The sequence below is a fragment of the Cricetulus griseus genome, chromosome 9 (genome assembly GCF_003668045.3).
Source record: "Cricetulus griseus strain 17A/GY chromosome 9, alternate assembly CriGri-PICRH-1.0, whole genome shotgun sequence".
Classification (NCBI taxonomy): domain Eukaryota; kingdom Metazoa; phylum Chordata; class Mammalia; order Rodentia; family Cricetidae; genus Cricetulus; species Cricetulus griseus.
In genome coordinates, this window is record NC_048602.1 from 25,218,412 (window position 1) to 25,240,194 (window position 21,783).

General features: G+C 41.9%; 1 protein-coding gene across 1 annotated transcript; it reads right to left on the reverse strand.

Annotated features, from left to right (window-relative positions):
* Positions 1-769: 769 nt before the first annotated feature.
* CUNH19orf18 (chromosome unknown C19orf18 homolog) lies at positions 770-20,159 on the reverse strand. Its single transcript, XM_027431173.1, has 5 exons — positions 20,042-20,159; positions 19,858-19,935; positions 11,395-11,497; positions 2,171-2,331; positions 770-927 (listed from the first exon to the last, which is right to left on the reverse strand). The coding sequence occupies exons 1-5, from the start codon at positions 20,157-20,159 to the stop codon at positions 770-772; spliced, it is 618 nt and encodes a 205-aa protein (XP_027286974.1).
* Positions 20,160-21,783: the final 1,624 nt, after the last annotated feature.

Here is a 21,783-nt window from a genome sequence, read left to right on the forward strand (position 1 = left end):
GCGTTTATAGGAATGCCTAGATTGTTTTCCAAAACAATTGCACTCAGGATGGCAAACAATGGGAACCAAACTGCTGCATTGTACTTAACAATGTACTTAAAATGTACTAACTAAAATGGACAATGTACAAATAAATGTACTTAAACACTAAGATACTTGGTGATGTTTTATTTGTTAATTGATTCTTCAGCATCAACTTTGTACATGACAATAATGTGTTGGAAGGTCAAAAGATTGGACCTATATGAGGTTTGCTTCTTCTGTCTTCCCACAGCTCTTGGCTACACACAGCTTGCTCCATATGTTAACTGGCTATATGGCTCCTCTCCTGCAGGCCAAGTTCCCTCATTGGAGCTGAGAACCAACAGAGATGGTCATGTCTAAATCTAATGGTATATTTATTAAGATATCTTCAATGTCTTCATATGTAAAATTGAGATAAATGACTGACCTGATAGGAATGTTACTTAGTAAGTTTTTTTAATGAAAATATTTTGCTATCACAGTCATGGGGAGTTCCCCCAAAGGACTAAGTTTTCTTTCTGGTCTGGAGCCAATGGACAAAACAATTTGTCTTCATTGTTAGTGAACTTGGACTGTTTTCTATATCCCAGTTAAGTTATAATTATTCAAGGACTATCACGGCTAAGAAAAGTTTCTGTATCATATGAATTTATTTTCTGGTATGTACCTCTCACATTTCTTTCTCTAGTATATTCTTCTGCAAGGTTCTCTGGAAGTAAGTCCTGTTCATATTATCAGTCATCTGTTATTCATGCAATTTGGTCTCCCCATTTTCATCCTCCATTTTGTCATGGCTCTCCACTTGTTCAGTGTAATCGGAACTCTCTGGTGTATTTTCCAGTATATTTTGCTCTTCATTCTTCTTCTTCTTCAAAATGTTTTCCCTTCTTTTTGTTCTAATAACTGAAATACAGAAATTGTATTCTTGAGGTTGGAGTAATTGGAGGATAGAAGTGAAGACAAAGGGGCGAGGGGGGAATCATGGGAAAAATAAAGGCATTTTCAGAGACTAAAGATGTTACTTATCTAATAGACAGTTCTTAAATTTTATTTTAGTTTGGGTTTTTTTTTTGGGAAACAAGATCTTGCAATGCATCCCAGGCTGGCATTGAATTCACCATCCTACTGTGATTTCCCAAGTGCTGGAATTCCAGGTGTGAGCTCCACCACCCTCGGCTGAAATTTGAATTTTAAAATTATTACATTCTGTGTTCAAGCCTTTCAAATACGCAATAATAACCCAATGAAACAAAAGGACATTGGAAAATATTTCCTGTGGGTTACAAAGGCTGTCAGCCTCAGTAGTCATCAATCATCCCTTCCGCTCTTAGACTCTGTCTCTTTCCGGTTGGGTACATCTAGCATTATTTAAAAATGAAATGGAAGATGTTCTTGCATTTGGACCAGACACCAAACTTTACATGTTGAACCTGAAAGCTTTTACAAAATCAAGCTTATGAAGTATTTATGTCATCCTGTCTTCACAAAGACACATAGGAACCTATCATATGCCTGTCTCTCAGTAGGGTCCTTCCAATGAGAGAAGTGACTTCTGTAGTATGGACCTGGAACCCATTTCTATACCAGCCTGAGGCAAATGGAGTGTCCGAATGTAGATGTTATAAATTCAGGATTAATGCCCCAATAATAAGTATGTACAAGGGGAAATTTACATTCACAACAAAGTTTTTTTTTCCTGAACTCTGACTTGGAATCTTGGATTTGGGCCACATTGAAAATCAAGCAACTGGTGGGCTGGGGAGATGGCTCAGAGGTTAAGAGCACTGACTACTCTTCCAGAGGTCCTGAGTTCAATTCCCAGCAACCACATGGTGGCTCACAACCATCCCTTATGAGATCTGGTGCCCTCTTCTGTTGTGCAGATATACATGGAAGCAGAATACTGTATACATAATAAATAAATAAAATCTAAAAAAAAAAAAAAGTGGCCTGGCTACCAAAGAAAAGAAAAGAAAATCAAGCAACTGGACAACTACCCACTGATCCCTGGGGTTCCATGAGAATGGTTCATTTCCACAAAAGCATCCATCTTTCTTAGCTCAGATTATTTGATCCCAGTTACATTTTGGGAGGAGGGGAAAACCAAGACACCATTCCCAGCCTTAGATCTGACAGGGCAAAGCACCTGAGCCAATGAACTTGCCCAGGTCCTCATTCTCTGAGTGTGGTTCAGAAGACTCATCCTGGCCTTCCTCTTCAGAGGCCTCCTTTTCCTGTAAAATTGGAATCTCCACATTCTCATACAACAGTGCAAGCTGCTGTTTTTCCTCTGCTTTCACCAGCCTACTGGAAAAGGATAGAGACGAATGTGAGGGCAGTTTTTTTTTTTTAACAGTGAATCATCCTGTTTTATACTTTGGGTTTTTGAGTTTTATTTAAATATATGTGTATATGGTGGGGGAATGCGGTGGCAGGTGCCTGTGAAGACCTGGGAGAACAACGTCAGAGTCCCTGGATCTGGAGTCACAAGAAGTTGTGAGCCACCCAACCTGGATGCTGGAAACTAAACTCCAGTCCTCTGCAAGGGCCTAGAATGTTCTTAACCCTGAGTCATGACTCCCGCCAAGATCATAGAATTTTTTTTGACTCTAGAGGAATTGCTTATTCATGATGGTAGACGGAGAACAGAGGCAGCATATACATTACATGAGACTTCAGATTTCTGATCTGACCCAGCTGACTTGTGACAACAAATAGTTGTGCATCCCAAACTTCTTAACTAAAGTGGGATTGGATGGGAGTGACATACTTAGACTAGATATAAAATTCAGGGAATTTATGACAGAAACCAATATTGATGCGATATGATACAAAGGAAAATTAATGCCAAGAAAACCACAATAAACAAAATATCAAGATTTTAAATACATTTAGGCTATTACTAAGAGTTCCTTTTACAGAGCCTCTAATATCCTAGCTTTGCCATGCACAGATCCTGTACTTAACTGGAGCTGAGGACACAGGTTGGGGAGCAAACAGCTTGTCACACAAGCTGTTTCAATCCCCGGTAACCACAAAGTCAAGTGCAATGGTGCACACTTGTAACCCAACACTAGGCAGGCATAGACAGGCATATTAATGCAGCTCATTGGCCACCCATCTAACCCATCTAACCTAATGGGTGAGCTCTAGTTCCCAGAGATCTCAAAAGAACAAGATGGATGGCACCTGAGGAATGACACCCAAAGTAGACCCTGGCCTCCAGCTATGCACAGCAACAACTCACTCACACAGAAAGATGTCATTTTGTAAATTGGGGCTATTGTGGTATTGACATTTTATCATACTACATTAAAATAGCATTCATCCTTGTGGTTTCAATGAGAAATCGTCCCCACAGTCTCATAGGGAGTGGCACTATTAGGAGGTGTGTCCTTGTTAGAGGAAGTATATAGGGGCGGGGGGCGGTAAGGGGGCTTTGAGCTTTGAGCAACAGAAACACTAAGATAGAAGTGGGTATCAGTGACTGGAGTATTGCTGTGATAGGCCACACCATGTTTTTGTTTGGAGAAATGTGGGTTTGGGGACTTTGGCTTAGGAATGCTTTAAGCATGGCTTATTGGGCCATAGTAGTAAAAAACATGATAGACAGTGATGCTAAAGTTTATTTGAACTTCAGGGGCCAACTCAAGAGTTTTCAGGGAGTGGAATGTGGTCGTTTGGATGCAAAACAAAACATAGGGAGTGGCACTATTAGGAGGTGTGGCCTTGTTGGAAAAAGTGTGTCACTTCCAGTGGGGCTTTGAGGTTTCAAGTACTCATGCCAGGCCCAGTGTTGCTCTCTATTACTGTTGCCTGCAGGATCCAGATTTTGAATGCTCAGCTACCTCTCCAGCACCATTTCTGCCTACATGCTGCCATGATTCCCAACCATAACAATAATGGACTAAACCTCTGAACTGTAAGCCAACCCCAATTAAATACTTTCCTTTATAAGAGTCGTCATGGCCATGGTGTCTCTTCACAGCAATGGAAGCCCTAAGACAATCCTGATGAGTGAATTTTTTTTCAGAAGGGAAAGTCCTTTAATCAAAACTGTAAAACAGAACAGTTTCTGGCTGCAGTTAAAAGCAAACTCTAAAATGTTAAGAGTCAGCTCTCCAGTCCTTTGATTCTTGCCTCTTTCCCATAAGAATGACACTACACAGTTTTTCAATTAAGCAGTTTGACGATCCAAAGAAACCCACAGTGCATGATTTAATGAGTGTATACTGTGTGCCTGGTAATCGGCAGGCTGACAGTTCACTCATTGCAAAGTGACAAGAGGTCACTGCACATTAACAGAAAGGTTTGGGGGTCTCTCTTCATTAAAAAAGCTTTACAGTTGAGGAACAACAAACTGTATTGGCAAAGCTGTCACTGAAGGTCCCTGGTGACCTTAACTTTCTGTCACTCTCCAAGTCTTCAAGTCTGTATGATGAAATTCCTTTTTAAAGCCATAGAACAAACACAAAATATAGACGTTGAAGGCGCTCAGTTGTCGGGGTTATGTGGCATGTTTCGATACCAATTCCATCAGTGATTTCACAGTGAAAGAATTTCGACCCGGGATATGTAGGTTCTTCATGATGACTATGAAAGTGAATTATTCTTGGAAATTGTGCACATTATTGGTGACATTAGTCACTATTTTAGGAGTAAGTTAGTATGCTGGAAATATGCACATTTTGTATGGCAGACATTCACACACAGCCTTGGTGAAATTCTATCAGCTCACTGGAGCTCAAGTATGTACCACAGATCCCAGTTATCATTTATATGTCTGCAACCAGAAGTGATTTTAATGATCCCATAATAAACTCCTGACAAGTTTTAAGCTTTTTGATAGTAAGAATTTGAAACTTGCTATTCATGCCTTTGATCTGCCTTCCAGAAAACTTAGTGAATTCTCAGGTTCAGTTTGCAACCTCAATGACTTTGTAATAGGAGATATGTTTCCGGCTTTACTAGAAGTACATTAGTAACTTTATTGAAAGTTGGCTATACACTATACATAGAGCAAACTTGTCACTTATATGGTAAGGGAGCTATGGCAAAAATCTGTCTCACTTGGGTCCAGGCAAGGGCTCTTCAAACAGAATCTGAAAATTATATAGAACCATCTCTTATAGCCTGTGGAATTATGATTTATTGCTTAGGTCATACACAGTGTAGAAGAAAAGTGTAGGGGAAGCTGTAGCCATGCCTACTTAGGGGCTGGCTACAGGTACGCCTGACCACGCTTGTGAGGGCGTGGTCAGAGAGACGTAGTGTGACTTCGTTTGTACTTTCAGTTTCACTTTGCTTCTTGCGGTACAGACCGCTACCACGTCGGCTGGCTAGGTCACTCTGTAAGTAAGGCTTTTCCCTATTAAATACCCTTATATTTCTACCTGACTCCGTATTGGTAATTTCCAACTATAGAAAAGTGCATCTTTTATTTAAAAGAATCACATCTGGGAGTGTCAATGTCTTTATTGGAAATATAGAACAATAAAATTATCCTTAGATTGTTGTGATGGTTCTATGAGAATATTTCCCAAGTCAATCAGGGTAGCATCTTGTGCTTAGCCTCACAGAAAATTCTGCATGCTCACAGCTTCAGATACAAGTGCAGCACAGCTTGCCAGAAGTAAAACCCAGTGGAGAGATTTCACATATCACTTTGAAACTTGTACCCCACCAAAGCTCCCTGGCTGGACAGGGACCCACCCCAGTTAGCTTTCCGTCTTGTCACAGGGGAGGGAAATCTAGGAAATATTCCCACAGTATTTCATTGTTATTCTAAACATGTGGAGATACATAGATGCATCAAAATGTGTATGTGATTTTCAGGCTCATATCTCAGTGTTCAGTTCATCTAGACCTGGGCCATTGCCACAGGTCTATCTCTTTATGAAATAGCAAGCTTCCTCGTGTTTCCTAGCCATTGGCCCCAGCTAGAGTATGGCCAAAGATGCCACTAAGATGTTTCTCTGTCTTCTGGAGAGTCTGTTGAAGGGTACTTTAGTTCTACGTGTTTGTACTCTGGTAAAAACAATCATAGAAGGAGGATGTGACGCAGTGGGGGAAGCTTTGCAAGCAAATATAGACATGAACATTGATTCCCATCAGTTTCGTGACTTTGGGCAATACACTGAGCCTCTCTGAGCCACAAAGTCCTCCACTGTAATGGGGGAAATACAGAGAAATTACAGAGCTATTGTCAGCAGGGCTGCTCCAAAATATTTAAACAAGGAATATAGTAGGGGCACCAGCTGGAATGGACCTAACATTTAATTTATTTAAATAGGAGCACTGTGGTATCCATCTTGACCCTAGGTTGTAGAACATGGTCAAACCCATGATGCATTGCATGAAGCAAACAGCTATGGAAAATATTGTGAAGAACGATATAAGCTGTTGGTTACCCTGAGGTCAGTATACCCTCCAATGGCTTTGCTTTCTGCACCTGTGCTGACTTTAATTAGTCTGGTTAGTCCTTAACTGATGAGCCACATATGTCTTTTGACTGCAGTTGAGTCCTCCAAGAAACCCACACTTAGAAAAACACAAACAGATTTCACTTGGAATTTTATTAGGTACATATTCACTGATAACTGTTATGTCTTCTTAATCCAATAACCCGGTTGTTATTACAAAATACCTTCTCTCTGATAATCCATTTGTCCTAGAGTTTCCATTGTCTGATATTTAGCAAGGCACTCTACACGTCTTATACCGTTTCTACAGCATTCCTTTTCCTACCAGTTCCCTTTGAGCCTACGAGCATGTTTATATTTAAAGGTTATTTCTCAATACAGTATTGTTCAGGATTTTTAAGTATATTGTGATCTCTCTGTCTTTTAACTAAAATGCCTGGGGTCTAGTAAAAATAAAAAGGTCGGTGCTTACAGTTAGTGGTACATTTTCACTAATTTGTTTTGTTTGAGTGATGAGTGAATTTTTAACCACTCCCTTAAAACTTATAGCTGAAGTATTGTTTCCCAACCTCTTGCCACTGTCAGTCCAGTTCTGAAAGTAGAAATGGATGGCAGTGTTTTACTTTCTCCTAACATACTTATCTGCCTAGCTCTATGTGTCTCGGGTAGTAAAAAATACTTTGTGGATTAGCTTAATTGTATTCTGCAGAGCAGTAATGAAGGAAAATCGGGGGAATAAAATACTGGCAAACCAAATCCAAGAACATATCAGAAGAATCATCCACCATGATCAAGTAGGCTTCAAGAATGCAGGGTTGGTTCAACATTCAAAAATCTAGCAATGTAATCCACCGAATAAACCAACTGAAGAAGAAAAATCACATGATCATCTCACTAGATGCTGAAAAAGTCTTTGACAAAATCTAACACCCCTTCTTGATAAAGGTCCTGGAGAGATCAGAGGTAAGAGGAACATACCTGAACATAATAAAAGCAATATACAGTAAGCCAACAGCCAACATCAAACTAAATGGAGAGAAACTCAAAGCGTTTCCTTTAAAATCAGGAACAAGACAAGGGTGTCCACTCTCTCGCTATCTCTTCAATATTGTCCTTGAAGTTCTAGCCAGAGCAATAAGACAACAAAAGGAGATCAAGGGGATACAAATTGGAAAGGAAGAAGTCAAGCTTTCACTGTTTTCAGATGACATAACAGTCAACATAAGTGACCCAAAAAACTCTACCAGGGAACTCCTACAGCTGATAAACACCTTCAACAAAGGTCCAGGATACAAGATTAACTAAAAAAATCTGTAGTCCTACTATATATGGATGATAAATGTGCTGAGAAAGAAATCAGAGAAACATCACCTTTTACAATTGCCACAAACAACATAAAATACCTTGGGGTAATGCTAACCAAAAAAGTGAAAGACCTGTATCATAAGAATTTTGAGTCTTTAAAGAAAGAAATTAAAGAAGATACCAGAAAATGGAAAGATCTCCCATGATCTTGGATAGGTAGGATCAACATAGTAAAAATGGCAATCTTGCCAAAAGCAATCTACAGTTTCAATGCAATCCCCATCAAAATCCCAGCACAATTCTTCACAGACCTTGAAAAAACAATTCTCAAATTTATATGGAAAAACAAAAGCCCCAGGATAGCCAAAACAACCCTGTACAATAAAAGAACTTTCTGAGGCATCGCCATCCCTGATTTCAAGCTCTATTATAGATTTTTGGTCCTGAAAACAGATTGGTATTGGCACAAAAATAGACAGGTAGACCAATGGAATCGAGTTGAAAACCCTGATATTAACCTGAACACCTATGAACACCTTATTTTTTACAAAGAAGCTAAAGCTATACAATGGAATAAAGAAAGCGTCTTCAACAAATGGTGCTGGCATACTTGGATGCTGGCATGTAGAGGACTGCAGATAGATCCATGTCTTTCACCCTGCACAAAACTTAAGTCCAAATGGATCAAAGACCTCAACATAAATCCAGCCACAATGAACTTATTAGAAGAGAAAGTAGGAAATACCCTGGAACGAATTGATACAGAAGACAGCTTCCTGAACATTACACCAGTAGCACAGACACTGAGATAGACAATTAATAAATGGGACCTCCTGAAACTGAGAAGCTTCTGTAAGGCAAAGGACACAGTCAACAAGACAAAATGACAGAACACAGATTGGGAAAAGATATTCACCAACCCTACGCCCGACAGAGGGCTGATCTCTAAAATTTACAAAGAACTCAAGAAGCTAGTCACCAAAACAACAAACAATCCAATTAAAAAGTGGGGTACAGAACTAAATAGACAATTCGTAATAGAGGAATTTAAAATGGCTGAAAGGCACATAAGAAAGTGTTCAACATCCTTAGCCATCAGGGAAATGCAAATCAAAACAACTCTGAGATACCATCTTACTCCTGTCAGAATGGCTAAAGTCAATATCACCAATGACAGTTTATGTTAGAAAGGATGTGGAGAAACTCCTCCACTGCCAGTGGGAGTGCCAATTTGTACAGCCACTTTGGAAATCGGTATGGCAATTCCTCAGGTAAATGGGAATCAGTCTGCCACAAGATCCAGCAATTCCACTCTTAGTCATATACCCAAATAATGCACGTTCATACAACAAGGACATCTGTTCAATGATGTTCATAGCAGCACTATGTGTAACAGCCAGAACCTGCAAGCAACCTAGATGCCCCCAACTGAAGAATGGATAGAGAAAATGTGGTACATTTACACAATGGAGTAGTACTCAGTGGAAACAAAAACAATGGAATCTTGAAATTTGAAGGCAAATGGATGGAACTAGAAGAAACCATTCTGAGTGAGGTAATCCAATCACAAAAAAAAGACAAACATGGTATGTATTCACTCATATATGGATTTTAGACTAGAGCAAAGGATAGCCAGCCTACAATCCACACTGCCAGAGACGCTCGTAAACAAGGAGGATCCTAAGAGAGACATACATGATCCCCTGGAGAAGGGGAAAGGGCCAAGATCTCCTGAGGAGCAAATTGGGAGCTTGGGGGAGGGGAGAGGGAACTAGAAGAATGAGAAGGGGAGAAGAGGAGGGGTGAGGAGGACATAATGGGGCAGGGAGGTTGAGTTGGGGGAAGAATACAAGAGAGCAAGATAAGAGATAATATAATAGAGGGAGACATTATATGTTTAAAGAGAAACCAGGCACTAGGGAAATATCTGCAGAGCTACAAAAGATGACACCAACTAACAATCTAAGCAACAGAGGAGAGGAGAGGAGAGGAGAGGAGAGACTACCTTAAATGTCCTCCCCTGATAATGAGATTAATGACTAATTCTTATGCCATCCTATAGCCTTCATCCAGCAGCTGGCGGAAGAAGAAGCAGACACCCACAGCTAAACACTGAGCTGAACTCCTGGAATCCAGTTGCAGAGAGGGAGGAGTGATGAGCAAAGGGGTCAAGACAAGGCTGGAGAAACCCACAGAAATAGTTGACTTGAACAAGGAGGAGCTCATGGACTCCAGACTGATAGCTGGGAAACCAGCATAGGACTGTTCCAGACCCCCTGAACGTGAATGTCAGTTTGGAGGTCTGGGCAATCTATGGGGCCTCTGGTAATGGATGAGTATTTATCCCTAGTACATGAAGGTACTTTGGGATCCCACTCCAAATAGAGGGATGCTATCTCAGCCTAGAAACATTGGGGGTCTAGGCCCTGTTCCAAATGATATGTCAGACTTTGAAGATCATCCATGGAAGGCCTCAACCTCCCTGGGGATCATAAAGGGGATGGGATAGGGGCCCGGGGAGAAGAGGAGGAAGAGAGAACTGGGATTGACATGTAAAACAAGATTGTTTCTAATTTAAATTAAAAATGGGGTACAGATCTAAATAGAGAATTCTCAGTAGAGGAATCTAAAGTGGCTGAAATCATTGAAGAAATTGCTCAACCCTGGTCACATGGGGAAGGGCCTAGGCCTGGCCCAGGATGATGATGTAGACATTGGGGAGCCCCTTTTGAGGGCCTTACCTTGCCTGGGGAGTGGAGAGGGGATGGCTAGGGGCAGGTGGGATGTTGGGGGGAGGGGAGGGAGAGGGAGAAGGGATTGACATGTGAAGCAAGCTTGTTCCTAATTTGAACTAATAAAATAAAAATAATAATAATAAAAAGAAATAGCTCAACATCCATAGCCATCAGGGAAATGCAAATCAAAACAACTCTGAGATACCATCTTACACATGTCAGAATGACTAAAGTCATAAGCACCAAGGACAGTTTATACTGGAGAGGATGTGGAGAAAGGGGAACACTCCTCTATTGCTAGTGGGAGTGCAAACTCCTACAGCTACTTTGGAAATCAGTATGGCACTTTCTCAGGAAATTGGGAATCAGTCTACCTCAAGAGCTAGTAATTCCACTTAGGCATATACCCAAAGGATGCGCATTCATACCACACAGACATCTGTTCAACTATGTTCATAGCAGCATTATTTGTAATAGCCATTTTAGATATTTTAAAAGATAAGATTTTCACCCTAGTATCCCAATTCTAAAAACCAGTCAGTCAACAAAGTGAAGGTCCCCCAAACCTGAGGACCTGAATTAAGTCCAAAGGACCCACATTAAAGGATCACACTCCCAGGTGTATTGGTACACACTTGTAACACCAACATTGGGGTGTTCTGATATTTCTATCCACTAAATTTTAATCTGGCCTGTTTTTCTTCTTCTCTTCCTCTTCCTCCTCTTCCTTTGCTAGCATAACCAACACTCCACATTTTAGAATACACCAGTCTGGAAATATATTATGACCATAGTGATTTAGTAATTAGAAGAAATGTCACCATCTTCCTTCTGACACTAAATAATTTCCATGTGTATTTCCTGCCTTATTTGTTAGTAATAGGAGGGGTCATCTAGCATATACTTACTATATCACATAGGAGAGTGTGAGTCCACTTATCAGGGCAATGACAAAGCTTATGCTCGCAACTGAAATTACATGCACAAGACCCGGTCTACGTGGAATTGCTGCTAGAAGTGGAAAGAAATGAAGTTTGTTACAAAAAAAGGAAACAAGCACTAAATTGGAAATAATTTTATAAATAACATTCCTAATTTTGAACAATACTGGTGTTATTGACATCCCATTTAGGGCTCAGCGGTCCAAAGTCTCTCAGTCTCTGTACATTGTCCAGTTGTAGGTCTCCATATTAATTCTAATTTATTGTAAGAAGATTCTCTGATAAGGTTTGAGTGATGCTCTGATCTATAGGCATAGTAGTATGTCATTTTATTTCTGTTCCTTCAGCAGATTAATAGTAGTAGGTTTTCCACTAAGAAAAAACGACCTAAGTATCATCTGGTCCTTAGCCACATTAACAGTGTCAAGGATGGGCTCCATCTCATGAAATGGGACTTAAACCCAATCAAAAAGTAGTTGGTTACTCTCATAACATTTGTGCCTCTATTGCATCATATATCTTGCAAGTGTGTCACTGTTACATAAGTAGTTATCATAGCTAGTGATACTGATGACTGTGCAGGAGAGGAGGCAGAAAGATTGTAAAAGCCAGCGGTGGCAGATGACCCATGGAAACAACTCTTCAAGACCCAATAGAGTTGACACATATGAATTCACAAGAGACTGAGACAGCATGCACAAGACCTGCCTAAGTTTAAACCGGGTGAAATGAGAAGAGGAAGTGGACACAAAAGTCCCACCCCATCCAAGAAGCTTATTTGAAATCGATACCTGTTGGGAAAGGGAAAATCAGTTCTCTCCAATGAAGTGACACTGTGTGTATCAACCACACTCCAAGACAGGCCCCATGCCGAGGAGAAGCTGGCCAACGCAAGACATGCTTCATGTTTTTGTTAATGTGCTTTTTGTTTGGTTTGGCTAAATTTTTTTGTCTTGTCTGATTTGGTTTGGTTGTTGTTGATAATTTGGTTTTCAGTTTTAGTTTTTGGGAACTTGGGGGTGAGAGAAAGAGAGGGAAGCGTAGATAAAGAGAGAGAAGGTGAATTGTGTGGGTAAGGAGATGGGATGGATCTGGGAGGAGTTGGGGAAAGAATATGATCAAAGCATAGTGTGTAAATATTTTTAGGTAAAAATGGATTTTTAACAAATTCTGAGGCTACCTCTCTGTATCACTTTTGCAGTGAAGGATGTGATTCTCTCTCTCTCTTTCTCTCTCTCTCTCCCTCCCTCCCTCCCTCCCTCCCTCTCTCTCTCTCTCTCTCTCTCTCTCTCTCTCTCTCTCTCTCTCTCTCTCTCTCTCTGTCCCAGCTTCCTGTCCTGGATGTCAACCATTATGCCTCCCCTGACATTACAGAGTCTGCTTTGGAGCTTTAAGCGAAAATAAACTCTTCCCCCAATGAATTGATTTTGGTCAAAATATTGTATCATAGCAACAAAAGAGTGATATACATGATAAAAGAAGACAAGAGGACTCTTCAAAACACCAATACTCTCTATAACACCCCCATTGCGGAGATGACGCTCAATGTTACTGACCTCACTTGAGAGTCTGTCTTGCTACGTAGCCCTAGTTAGGATTCAATCTTGAAATTCTAAGAATCCGAAAAAGGAAGAGAAGAGACCCAAGGAACGAACATTTCTTCTTCCTCCTTCTCCTGCACCTCCTTTTCCTCCTTCTTATTCTTTGAATAAACATCATTTTTTCAAAGGAGAAAAAATACTGTCAGGCATTCTAGCACATGCCTCTGATCTCAGAGCTAAGTAGGAAGAGTTGAGGAGATCTCTGTGAGTTCCAAGCCAGTTAAGGCTACATAATGAGATCCTGTCTCAAAGGAAAATGTTAACATGAGACTGCAGAGCCCATATGTATAGAAACAATTTTGAGGCTGAAATGATGGCTCAGCAGGTAAAAAAAAAAAAGCAGCTGCCCCCACACCTAAAAACCTGAGTTTGATCCCCTACAGAGTGGAGGAGAGAATCAAGTCTCCTCTGACGTCCATCTGTCTACGGGCACCATACACAGAGACACATAGACATATTTTAATTCATTAATAATGCAATAACTTTAGTTTGTTTTCAATTTTACTTCTCCAAACCCAAGATTTTGTCACTATAACAACACCTATCACCTATAGATTTACTGACCCATAGCAAACTGTAATCTGTAGATAAATTGACTTCTTGCCCATAGATATACTAACCCTTGATAGTAACTCCTGTTACCAATAACCTACTATGTTTCACCCTGGCTTATGGTCTCAAGGGGTAAGATGTTGTAATAAAAGGAAACAACAGGGCAATTAATGGTGGAACCCAGATACCTCCTTTCCATGATTTGAACCTGGGAACTGAAGAATGTGCCACAATCTCATGAGTGGCCTCCAAAGGCTCAGGTGTATCGCTATCCTCTGGTGTTACTGGAATTTAAAAATAAAGAAGAATTATGTTTGTACAGGTTTTTAAAAAGCAATTGGTAAAGCATGTACAGCCACCTGTTAAGCCTGAGCACTTGAGGTGACTACCCTTTGTGCCACACTTGGTCTTTTCTCTCTTCCTGTTGCTCCACTGGAACAGAGAAGGGAGTTTTCCTAGTAGAACTGAACAGTGCCCTGATGTTTAGACCTCAGCAGAAAGAGTCAACCAAGCCTATGAAAATAACAGGAATGTAAAGAAAGTAACTAACTACACATATGGGACGTGAGGTGTATGGGGTCCACTCTATTGTCCCACCAAACTTCATGTTTGCCTTCAACTGTTCACCTTGAAACACTGCAGGGGGGAAAGAACATGGGCTCCTGATAGTTTAGTTATAATAATAACTGAAAACAGTTATTAATATGTTATTAATAACAGGTCATTAGCCTGGGCAAAGGGGGCATTAGTAGTTTTGTGGAGAGGCAGAGTTGAGAAACGAAAAGCAACAGCTTGAGATACCGAGTTGAGGAAATTCTTATGTGATGTTTGGTACAAATAGGGGATGAGAAACAGGCACAGCTTTGTGACCGCAGAAGCCCCACCTCCTGCAGCCCCAACAAATTAGCCTTGATCATCTAAATATGTTATTTAAAATTCATGTCAAAGACACAAGTCAAGAAGGAAAGCAGAGAGTCAATCAATGCATTAGAAAGTAGAACAAATAAGGGGTCCAGTGCTCTCCCAAGTTCATCCTTGGAGTAGTAATAGGTGCAATGGGTTTAAATCAAGGCAAATTCGTAGCAAGGGGTATGTGCAACTAAGCAGTCCTAGTAGAGGTGGTCCTCCAAGAATTTTCTCGACTCTGGTCTGAGAAGGTAGATGATGCAGGTTAGATTGACAGATGCCCGTTAGAGATTATCATGTATAGGAATCTGACCCAAGTAAAAGAGAAAAACACAATGGAGGTAGAGGTACCAGGTTTTCATCCCGCCTTCCCCTCCACCATTAAAATAAATCCCAACCATGTGTGGTGGTGCATGTCTTTATAATCCCAGCACTAGAGAAGCAAAGGCAAGTACAAACAGGTCAGCCTGGTGAACATAGTGAGTTCCAGTTTTGCCTCAGGAAAAAAAAATCCCTAAAATAAATTTTTTAAAAAAGTAAACACTCTTTGTATTTCAACACTCTGGGTAAAAAAGTTAAAGTACTTTTTAGAGTAAGACCCTCAGTAGCATCCCACTGAAGTGTCTCTCCTCTTGTTATGACAGCTGGCACATCAACTGTGAGCCTTTAGTCTCTCGTCATTCCCTCCGCTGCACAAAGGATTTCAGGCAGCCTGATCACGTGCAAGTAGTATACCGTGGAAACTTTTAAGAGGGAGGATCATGCTTTATCTGCTGGAATGGAAATTTTTCAGAACTGCATCATACTCTGTGTGGCACTAATAACTCACTGTGGAAGTCTTAATGTGAATGGTCCCCCATAGGCTCTTGGTCCCTAATTGATGGAGTGTTGGGGACAGATTTGAAAGTGTGGACTTGTTAGAGTATATATGTCACTGGTGGGGAAGGGGGAATTTTGAGGTTTCAAAAGGCCCACAAGGCCCAGTCTCCCTCTCTCTCTCTCTCTCTCTCTCTCTCTCTCTCTCTCTCTCTCTCTCTCTCTCTCTCTGCCTACAATTTGTAGATTAGATGTGAGCTCCATCGCCATGCCTGCCTTCCTGCAGCCACACTCCAAGCCATGATGCCAATGGACTAATTCTCTGAAAGTGTAAGCAAGCTCCACGACTAAATGCTCTTATAAGTTGCCTTGGTCATTGTGTTGCCTCAAAGCAATAGGACAGTAACTAAGATACTCACCTAATACACCTCATACCCTGAAGGGCAGTTTGTCTCAGATCCTTTCTCGTGAACCTGTCTCCTCATTTTTTCCACCTCAAAATCTATCGACATCGTTTCTATACTTTACAAATTTTTGACGTCATGACGTCATGCGTGTGGACGTCAGAGGTCAGCTCCAGGGGGCCCATCCTTCCCTTCCACCATGTGGGTCCAGGGGACCAAACTCAAAGAGTCAAACTGGGCAGCAGGCATCTTGTTCCACAGAGCCACCCCACAAGCCGTGTTTAGATATCTAAGAATCGACCTCTCTAGAAGTTATCGTCGTTACCAGCTTATAAACAAGATTTTTGACAATACTGCCAGGCCTGGTAGCACAATTCAGGAGGCTGAGACAAAGGGGTGGCAAGTCAAGGCAAGCATTGGATCATGGAATTCAGTTCAAGACCAGCCTGGGCAACTTAGTGAGTGAAACCCTATTGAGGCAGGATAGAAAGACAGGAAAATTATGGGGGCATGAAAGGGAAAGGGGGCCCTCACTCTGGAGTCGAGTAAAGCCCATGGCCAGCTGAGAAGTAAGCACTCCAGTACAATTAATGTGAAGGCTGCCAACCAAGCATCAACATTTCTTTCATGTATACATATTTTGTGTTAAAATAGCAATGACCTAGGCTTACAGACTGGATGCATATGACCTTTGGAAGGGGCCTCATTCCTTCCCTAGACACTGGAAAACTTGCTTTACAGCAAAGATTTCCTACCTTCCTGTATCCCTGTGACCTTGGGTCTTACCTTCTCAATGGTAATCCTGTCAGGTCTCCCTCAGAAATCACCCAGTGATAAGATAGCAATTTCCAATGCTACCAAAACCCTACATATGACTGTTGTCAAAACTCTCCCAGGAACTAGAGCCCTCACCCAGTGGCTGAAGGAAGCAGAGACAGAAATCCACAGATATACACTGAGCCGAAATCGGGAATTTAGTTGAAGAGAGGGAGGAATGAAGAACGAAGAGGTCTGTACCAGGTTGGAGAAACCCATAGGAACAGTTGACCTGAACAAGGGAGAGCACATCGACCCCAGATGCTGTCGGGGAGGCCAGTACAAGACTGATCCAGACCCCTGAACATGGATGTCAATGAGGAGGCCTCTGCACTCCAGGGAGGCTCTGGTGGTGGATTAGTATTTTTCCCTGGTGCAAGAAGGGACTTTGAGAGCCCATCCCACGTGAAGGGTTACTCTCTGGCCCTGAACACATGGGGAAGGGCCCAGGACCAGCATAGGAAGAATTGGTGGACTTTGCAGAGCCCCTGTTGAGGGCCCTACCCTGCCTGGGAGTGGAGGGTGGATGGGGTGGGGGTGGGCTGGGAGTGAGGGAGGAGGGTTGGGGGTGAGGGGAGGGAGAGGGAGAAGGGACTTGAAATAAGCTTGTTCCCTAACTAGAACTAATAAATAAAATAAAATAAAATAAAATAAAATAAAATAAAATAAAATAAAATAAAATAAAATACGAAACAAGAATGCTGAGTGAGGAATAGGCTCCCAGCAGGGCAATTATTTAACAGATGTGAAAAGACCGGGAAGGAACCTCTAAGGTGGGAAGAACGGCAAGGCAAGTCTAAAGAGGACTCTGCGGCAAGTGGTCTTGGGAAGGCTCTAAGCAGAAAAGCCTAGAGCAAAGCTTTCGGAATGTCTGCAAGGGGGCTGTGAAGGCTGATTGTATATTCTGTGTCACCCAAAGGGAGCTGGTACTCTGGGGTGCACCAGCTCTGTGCTCTGGGGTCTACAGCCTCTCTGCAAATCTCTCGTGAACACCAGATGGCGCCATCACAAACATGACTATTCAAAGAGAGTGTGGCTTTCATCTACTTTGCACCAAGGTACTGACTAGCCTAGTGATCACACACACCGGTACCCTCCAGAGCCCCACATCGTACCCACCTGTACTCTGGTTCCCTCGACTCCCCTTTGCTTACCCAGGATTCTGGGAGCTTCGGAGTTGGTCTAGCAAGAAAGCCATTGAAGGGGACCCAAGAGAAGACACTGCTTTAAGACAGATTTAGGAAAATGGAGAGATCTTTTGGTAATAGCCAAAGGAAACACCGGGTTTCCAGATAGCTAAAAATATAAATGACAATAAATCATTCCAAGTATCTAGCAGACAGACAAGCTAGATTGCCAAATCACAGCATCGGCGTCCTGTTTGTATCCACTGCTTTATTTTGTGACTGTGGGATTTCAAAACATAGCACCTTAGTTATGCAGTCATGGGACCTGAGAACCTGCCTCCCAGAATAAGGGCTTGAAAAGACAGAGATGAAAGCTGTTGTACTTTATCACAAAGACAGAAAGCCAGGACCACTGAAGCCATCAATAATCGCCTTTCTTTGGACACAGATGAGAAGTGACTAGATCATTGGCAATGCCTTTCCCTTGTATAGAAGTGAAATTTCATTTTCCTCTTAAGAGGAGATATACATGCCTTCAAAGATGACCTGTTTAAGATAAATCATTTCTTATCTTTTTTTGTCATAGTTGTTGTTTGTCTTTGTTTCTGATTTTTAGAAAGAGTGACAGTTATGAGCCATCATGTGGGTGCTGGGAATCGAACCTGGCTCCTCTAAGGAGCAGCTTGCACTCTTAACCACTGACCCATCTTTCCAGTCCCGACTTTATATTATATTCATATATTTGTGTTGCTCGAAACCTAGGTCAAACCCGTTTCTTGTTGCAGTGAGGAGTGGTTAACACAGAGATGCATTACGGTTCAAACTGATAGGAATAACGCCTGTGGGGGCTCAGCTCTAGATGGGGTGCCTATTATTAACACACAGACACACAGACACAGACACACACACACACACACACACACACACACAAGCTTAGAGAATACTGGGGAGAGGAAAGGCATGCTGGGTATCCTCTGGCTGTTGCACAAATAAGCTCACAGCAGCTGTGATTATCTGCACACAATCAAGTCAGTTAAAGCCTCCAGTATGGAGGAAGAAGGGCTTCCAAGGCCCCAGCCCAACTGAGGACTTTACTGGAAGGTGATGTTTGTTAAGGGGTGGGGTAGATAATCTCTTTACGATTGTGGCCCATGTTAGGTTCCCAATACCATGATAGATGACCCCACACCAATGGGCACTAACTGGACTCAGGAGGCCGGAAAAGTGAATTAAAATTATAATAGGAAAACATGAATCTTGGGGGCCGATGCAATGTGGGTACTGTACAGAGGAGGAGCAACAGACAGAGGGATGAGTATGATCAAGACACATTATATACATGTGTGAAACTTTCAGAAAATAAACACAAATTTAAATCTACAAAGATGGATAGTTTTTCTTCTTTTCTAGAGTGGAGGACCAAACCCAGGGCCATATTTTTTGTTCTTAAATTAAAAACCACAGCCTAGGAGACAAATGGCGCATGCCTGTAGTTCTAGCACTTGGAAGGCTGACATGAAAGGGTTGTGAGTTGCAGGTCAGCCTGGGGTGTATAGTGAATACCTTTAAAGGTAAACCCAGAAAGTTCAGGTGGTTGTAAGTAATGCAGCATTTTTGCAAAGCATCTGTGTCTGGACCTGTGAGCTCGATAAGCTGCCAAAGTAAGTACAGCAGATTACAACCGAAGTCATTCATAGAATCTGGAGAGACTCGAGGTTGCGATGCACGCTAATCAAAGTGAAAGGCAGTGGAAGAAAAGCTTAGCCTTTAATGAGAAGCACAAAGCACACTGAGGCACAAAGTATAAGCACAGCACACATATATACCACACACACATATACCACATGCACACACACACACACACACACACACACACACACACTGCACACACACAAAATATACTAATATACACCACACACACATATACCACACACACACACACATACACACCACACACATACACACACACACACTGCACACACACAAAATATACTAATATACACCACACACACATATACCATACATACACATACACACACACACACACACACACACACACACACACACCACATACCATACACACACATACACCACACATACCACACACACACAATCCACCACAGATACACACCACACCATACCACACACCACAGACACACCCTACACCCAGTTCTGACCCTCACCTCAATAAGCAATGCAATGACTTACTTGACTGTTGTGAGGTTACTGAAAGGAGGCCTCTGGATTGTTCCATAGGAGCTTGTGTTGTATCAAACTGTCTACTTCCTTGAAAAGAAAACTTGTAGCAGTGAAATGTAATTAACTTCTCTTTATTTCCCTGGAAACCAGTCTTTAGTCCCCCTGAAATAAGAAAGGTCATTGCTGAAGCTACCTGGCAAGTTTGCTGTTTTCCAAGTAAGACGAATATTGTCTGGATAAGGCAAGCAGACATGAGGTAGGCATTCCAATAAAAACCAAAATAAAAATGTAGAACTCTGAACCTTGTCCATCATTCTAAAATTACCAGTTCTTTTTCATACATGAGAAAGAAATACTAAGCTAACAGCCCAGCAGAGTAGTGAGATGCTCCCGTCTCCCATGGAATGTTTGGGTTCTGATTTAGAACTCCCAGTGTGAGGTCAACTTACCTTGCTGCCCTGGAATTCCCTCCCGGAAGCACAGCAGCCAAGGAGACTGACTAAATGAGCCAGGTGTCCTATAGTAAGGCAGACAGGAATGAAATCAGGTCCCTGCCATCATGGGGAATGCAGATTAGGGAGAAGGTGAGAAAGAATCTTCAGTCAGTGTGATAAATCAGAAGAAAGTGACAGCTGCTGGCTGCTATGTCGCACATGTGTAATCCCAGCATTTAGGGGACAGAGGTGGAAGGTTCAGCGGTTTGAGGTCATCCTTAGCTCTATATCAAGTTAGAATGTTCAAGCCTTGCCTGAGCTCCACGAAACTTTGCCTCAAAACAAACAACTCACAACAAGAAAACATAGAAGGCTATACAGAAAGCAGCAGACAATAGTCCCAACTCTACTGGCGTTCACAACCTTGTATGGTATTGGGGAAGACAGCCAACAAAAAAGACCAAAATTAAAGGGTATGCTGTAAGTGGAGTTTTCCTGTGCCATAGAAACTGCCAAATAATTATTCAGAAACTTAATATTAAGCTCGGCCAATAGCTCAGGCTTCTTACTATCTCTTACATTTCAATTAACCTATATTTCTTTTCTATGCTTTGCCCATGTGGCTCACGGCTGACAGCTCCTCTCACTCAGCCCTGCTTCTTCCCATCATTCTCAGGTTGGCTCTCCCACCTAACTTTATCCTGTTCAGCCACTGGAAAGTCGACTTCATTATTAACCGTTGTGAGCAATACATATTCACAGAAGGATTATTCCACAGAAGTAGGTTATATGGTGCCTTGTGCTATGACACAATTTTTGAGCACGGCAATGAGATGAAATTGAACAGGCTGGAAGATCAGAGAGGGTTCCCGAATAACTTAGGAGCTGGGGCCCAAATGATAAGGGGAAAGGGACCGCCCTATCAAGTGTTTGAACTCTCAGCGTAAAAGTGTCATGCTGCGCCTGCACGGCCTGGGACCAAGAATATGCGGAGGGTGTCGGGATTAACAACCCAGAGAGCTGGCTTGGTGGTAAAAAGACTCTTTATATTTTTCCTGGGCTGGTTTTATACCCTAGCACCAGAAGAGGGAAGGGGAGCTCAGGAAGAGGCGGTTAGTGTCAAGCCTGGGTTCAGGGCACAGTCACAGAGCTCTCGGAGAGAAACAACATTCTGCTCCAGTAAACATGTTCTGCAACGGCATTGGGGGGTTGTTGGGTTTCTGTCAGGGCCACTTTTTCCCCACAGTGTACATATTTGCCCTTCACAACCTCCTGCATTTTCATGTTTCTGTCTTGATTTTCCTTCTTCCTAAAGAACCATCTCAGATTTATTTCCGTGCAGATCCCCTTTGATTGACCCGGATATTTCATCTTCATTTTCAGAAAGATGATTTTTTTTCAAGGCAGAATTTTCCATTTGAGATTCTCGTGCCTCAACCTTCCAGGAGAGTAGGGATTATGAGACAGACCTGGAAACTCTGAAGGACATTCCTAATGAGTA

Excerpts from the sequence above, each read along its gene's own strand:
- CUNH19orf18 (XM_027431173.1), bottom strand. The coding sequence starts at position 20,159 with ATGGACAAGGTTCAGAGTTCTACATTTTTATTTTGGTTTTTATTGGAA. Across the intron at positions 11,498-19,857 it reads AGTAACCTCACAACAGTCAA|CAGCAATTCCACGTAGACCG; the intron begins GTAAGTCATTGC and ends TTCCACTTCTAG. Across the intron at positions 928-2,170 it reads GGGCAAGTTCATTGGCTCAG|TTATTAGAACAAAAAGAAGG; the intron begins GTGCTTTGCCCT and ends TCTGTATTTCAG.